The sequence below is a fragment of the Rhinoraja longicauda genome, chromosome 6, assembly GCF_053455715.1.
Source record: "Rhinoraja longicauda isolate Sanriku21f chromosome 6, sRhiLon1.1, whole genome shotgun sequence".
Classification (NCBI taxonomy): domain Eukaryota; kingdom Metazoa; phylum Chordata; class Chondrichthyes; order Rajiformes; family Arhynchobatidae; genus Rhinoraja; species Rhinoraja longicauda.
The window spans coordinates 44,011,124-44,016,121 of NC_135958.1; the positions used below are offsets into that span (position 1 = coordinate 44,011,124).

A 4,998-nucleotide genomic window follows, 5' to 3' on the forward strand; every position below is an offset into this window, starting at 1 on the left:
TTGTAATTGTTATCATCAAAATGATAAGAGGAGGGAATGAAACGGTTAAATGCTTTTGTATTTATTTTCTCCTTTAGCAGGCTTTCTCTCGTGGGAAGGTGCTAACTGACTACAGCATATTGGGACCAGGACTAATGCCTTTAGGAATGTGTCATCCCTGTTCTCCACTTGATGTACCTGGTATCAACTCAATGCTCTTTGATCTACACAGTTGTGCTAACTGATAAGCGAGACAATCTCAGACTTGTCGGGAAGGTGCTAACTAACTACAGCATTTTGGGACCAGGACTAAGGCTTTTAGGAATGTGTCTTTTTGATCTATACAGTATAAAACATCTGGTCCAATCTTTGTTCTTTGGAGTGATAGGTGGGGAGAGACAAGTGCTTGTTGCTTACTTGACTCGTGTTCCCCCGACACTCCCGCCGACTGATATAGTAAAGCTTGTGTTGGTCCACCACACCCATTGTGTGTTGTCTGTTTTAAGAACATCCCCACACCCCCTCCAATCCCTCAGGCCCCCTCTCGTCCGGACACCTCCCCCACACAACCCCTTCCCCATCCCCACAACTCATCCAATCCCTCCAGCCACCTCCCCCACTTCTCAACCCCATCTCACACAACCCCTCCCCACGAGCCCCCTCCACACCAACTCTCAAACACCCCATCTCACACAATCCCCTCCCCATCCCTCAACACCCCTGTGGCCCCTGCCCTCAAGCACCCTCCCCCATCTTTGACAACCCCCTCCCATCCAACACCCTACCAGCCCCCTCCCCACCGGCCCCCACACACCCATCAACTACCACCTCCCACAATGCCCTCCCCCTGCACTCTCTCAACCCTCTCGCACCCCAGTTCCTCACATCCCTCTCACACCCCCACACCGCACAACCACGTCCCGTGTCCCCTTAACCCCTTCCTGCACCTCCCTCCACCTCGCATCCCCCTTCCCGCGCCCCCTCCTCACTCATCACCCCCCCACTCATCACCCCACCTCCTTCCCGCTCCAACTGCCGCACCCCCACTCTTTTCCTCCACACATCCCCTGTCCCTTCCCCCAATTACCATCCCTGTTCCTTCTTCCTCCCCCTGCCCCCTCCTCTCCACCCCAGCACTCCCCTCCCTCTCCGCACCCCCCCCCCCCAATCCCGCTCGGGCCGAGTCCCCTCTCCGAGCTGCCCACGTACCTCCTCGTCCATGAAGTGCTCGGGGTCAAACATCTGCGTCTCCCCCTTCTGTTGCCGCGACGACACAAACGTTGACGGCGCCCATCCTGGGTACAGGCACATGGTCAGCCCCGCACTGCGGGTGGGCAAGAGGGGAAGGGGCAGGAGGGGAGAGGGCAGGAGGGGAGAGGGCAGGAGGGGAGTGGGCAGGAGGGGAGTGGGCAGGGGGGGAGGGGAGTGGGCAGGAGGATAGGGAAGTGGGCAGGGGAGGGGCAGGAGGGGGGGAGTGGGCAAAAGGGGAGGGGAGTGGGCAGAAGGGGAGGGGAGTGGGCAGGAGGGGAGTGGGCAGGAGGGGAGTGGGCAGGAGGGGAGGGGGCAGGAGGGGAGGGGGCAGGAGGGGGCAGGAGGGGAGGGGGCAGGAGGGGAGGGGGCAGGATGGGAGGGGAGGGGGCAGGAGGGGAGTGGGCAGAAGGGGAGGGGAGTGAGCAGGAGGGGAGGGGGCAGGAGGGGAGGGGAGTGGGCAGAAGGGGAGGGGGCAGGAGGGGAGTGGGCAGAAGGGGAGGGGAGTGGGCAGAAGGGGAGGGGAGGGGAGTGGGCAGAAGGGGAGGGGAGTGGGCAGAAGGGGGGAAGGGGAGTGGGCAGGAGGGGAGGGGAGTGGGCAGAAGGGGAGGGGAGGGGGCAGAAGGGGAGGGGAGGGGAGTGGGTAGAAGTGGAGGGGAGGGGAGTGGGCAGGAGGGGAGGGGAGGGGAGTGGGCAGAAGGGGAGGGGAGTGGGCAGAAGGGGAGGGGAGGGGAGTGGGTAGAAGTGGAGGGGAGGGGAGTGGGCAGAAGGGGAGGGGAGGGGAGTGGGCAGAAGGGGAGGGGAGGGGAGTGGGCAGAAGGGGAGGGGAGGTGAGTGGGCAGAAGGGGAGGGGAGGGGAGTGGGCAGAAGGGGAGGGGAGGGGAGTGGGCAGAAGTGGAGGGGAGGGGAGTGGGCAGAAGGGGAGGGGAGGGGAGTGGGCAGGAGGGGAGGGGAGGGGAGTGGGTAGAAGTGGAGGGGAGGGGAGTGGGCAGAAGGGGAGGGGAGGGGAGTGGGCAGAAGGGGAGGCCCTCCCCATCACCTCCACATGATCAGAACCAGTCAGACCTTCTCCCTCCCACTGGCCCACCCTCACCAGCATTTCACAAAGGCAGCTCAGCCCCACCTTGTCATGGATGATGAGAATGTGGGTAATAACTGCCCGACTCTCACAGCTGGTAAATGAATGAGGACAGCGAGGGCCGCTGCCAACCGCTGAACACCCGTCCGTCCCCATTGGGTCAATGCAGCCCCTGAGCCCCCTCCCCTGGGGAATATGACTGGAATTTCCTCACCTTCCTTTGATCCCACGGAGTTGAAGTAACCTGCGGAAAAGCCGCCGGTGAATGCACCGTGGAAGCGCTGATACCGTCCCCTCTCATCCTTCACTGTCTGCTCCTGCAGCGGAACTGGTTTCTTCACAGTCGTCTGTCCTGAAAAAGCACAGCGCGGCATTAGAGGCAGCGCAGAGAAGCTTCTCCGGGCTCACTCCTGGGTGAGAGGCTGTCCCATCCGGAGAGGAAACACTGCGTGGGTCTGTATTCCTTGGAGCTTCGATGAAAGACCTTCTTAAAATGTACATGATCCTCAGGGGGGAGAGGTTGGGGCATTTTCACTACTGGGTGAAACAGGGACAAGGGGACATGGCTACAACATTGGTGGGGAACCTAAAACTGAGCTGCCTAGAAATATCTAAGAGATTGGAGAATTCTGGAGTTCTGCTCCCGAGGGTGATGGAGGACGGATCCTGATGGTGGGGAAAGAAATATTTGAAATATCCAGGAATTGAGGGTGATGGGGAACTGCCACAGAACAAGTGTCCACCCTTTGTGGATGGGCCAAGATATTGAATGGTGGGACAGGCTGGAGGGGCCGAGTGGTCTGCTCCTGTTCCTATCTAATTGTGTCCTTGTTCTCTGAGGAAATCCCCACCCACTGTCAACTCCTCACCTCACCCTCAGGGTCAGCTGCCCACACCTCCTCCCACACTCACCCCCCACCCCGTGTCACCCCCTGTCAGTGCCACCCCCTGTCAGGCCACAATTCCCCATCCAGGGAGAAGGTGCTGGGCTCAGCTGGTCCGGCGGCGTGTGGTAGAGGACGAGGTTCAGGGCACTGATGGTGAGATCATCAGGAAACGGTGACCCTTTCTATCCCCACCCACCGAGTCTTGCAACGTTTTTCCATCCCAGATACCCATGCTCTGCAGATTGCTGATTTTTAACCAACTGCATGGAGCATTTAACTCTACGTGCCTTTGTAAATTGCCCCATGGGGACAAATAAAGTGTTTTTGAACTTGAACTCTCTCAATCCTCTTGTTCACCTCCTGTCCATGGTACCAGCCCTCTGGATCCAGGAAACACAGGATCCTCCCACCCCCAACTCTCCCGAGCCCCACATACACTCCCCTACCTCATCACCATCACACTCATCCTCTCTCCTCTCCTCCCCATCCCATCCTTCCCTGCACATCCTCTCCTCTCCCCACCCCAGTCCCGTCCCATTCCCCCCTTCCTTCCCTTTCTCCCCGGCTTTGAGCGGTGCCCGGTCCGCAGCCCCGTTGCCGGGAGACGGGCTGTGGGACCGTGGGGCTGTGGGGCCGTGGGGCCGTGGGGCGTTGGGGCCGTGGGACCGTGGGGCCGTGGGGACTGTGGGGCCGTGGGGCCGTGGCCGTGGGGCCGTGGGACGTTGGGGCCGTGGGACGTTGGGGCCGTGGGGCCGTGGGGCCGTGGGACGTTGGGGCCGTGGGACGTTGGGGCTGTGGGACCGTGGGGCTGTGGGGCCGTGGGGCCGTGGGGCGTTGGGGCCGTGGGACCGTGGGGCCGTGGGGACTGTGGGGCCGTGGGGCCGTGGCCGTGGGGCCGTGGGACGTTGGGGACGTTGGGGCCGTGGGACGTTGGGGCCGTGGGGCCGTGGGGCCGTGGGGCAGTGGGACGTTGGGGCCGTGGGACGTTGGGGCCGTGGGGCCGTGGGACGTTGGGGCCGTGGGGCCGTGGGGCCGTGGGGCCGTGGGACCGTGGGGCCGTGGGGCCGTGGGGCTGTGGGGCCGTGGGACGTTGGGGCCGTGGGGCCGTGGGGCCGTGGGACGTTGGGGCCGTGGGGCCGTGGGGCCGTGGGACGTTGGGGCCGTGGGGCCGTGGGGCCGTGGGGCCGTGGGGCTGTGGGACTGTGGAACTGTGGGACGGGGTCCGGGCCCCCCTGCGGCGGCGGCGGCGAGCAGCAGGGTGACAGGGCCAGGCCTGAGTGACCCGGTGCCCGGGCCTCCCGGACCCACCTTCCTCCAGCGGCTCCAGCGCCGACCCGAAGTAGGTGAAGTCCTCGTCTTCGTCCTCTTCCCCGCCCGCCGCCATCTTGCCGCGCCGGCCGCAGCACTTCCGGGTCACCGCCACCTCCGGGTCATCACCTGGGAAACCTGAGGCCGTTCAGCCCACTAGGCCGGTACCAGCCCACTGGGCCCGTTCAGCCCATCGGGCAATGCCAGCCCACTGGGCCCATGTCAGTCCATCTGGGCCCGTGCCAGCCCACTGGGCCATTCAGCCCATCGGGCAATGCCAGCCCACTGGGCCCATGCCAGTCCATCTGGGCCCGTGCCAGCCCACTGGGCCATTCAGCCCATCGGGCAGTGCCAGTCTGCCACCGTGGCTGCCTCGCCCCTTCATGAGTGACAGCGAAGCATCACTCCCTGACAAGCTCAATGCATTCTACGCATGCTTTGGTAGGGAGAACACTGATGTGCCTTCCCGAGCCCCCATACATCCAGGTATCACCGTGA

At 63.2% G+C, this 4,998-nt stretch overlaps 2 protein-coding genes across 2 annotated transcripts in view; one reads left to right on the top strand and one right to left on the bottom strand.

Moving 5' to 3' along the window:
* LOC144594720 (G patch domain-containing protein 1-like) overlaps nt 1-105 on the top strand; it is a 10,048-nt gene extending 9,943 nt beyond the window's left edge. Inside the window, exon 8 of the mRNA XM_078401562.1 lies at nt 78-105. Within this exon, the coding sequence (XP_078257688.1) occupies nt 78-105 (28 nt within the window). The remainder of the gene's footprint in view (nt 1-77) is intronic.
* A 46-nt stretch (nt 106-151) lies between these two features.
* On the bottom strand, nt 152-4,599 carry LOC144594721 (G patch domain-containing protein 1-like). The gene is made up of 4 exons (XM_078401564.1): nt 4,501-4,599; nt 2,520-2,657; nt 1,189-1,274; nt 152-220 (listed from the first exon to the last, which is right to left on the bottom strand). The coding sequence occupies exons 1-4, from the start codon at nt 4,574-4,576 to the stop codon at nt 152-154; spliced, it is 369 nt and encodes a 122-aa protein (XP_078257690.1). The 5' UTR covers nt 4,577-4,599.
* Between the last annotated feature and the right edge of the window lie 399 nt (nt 4,600-4,998).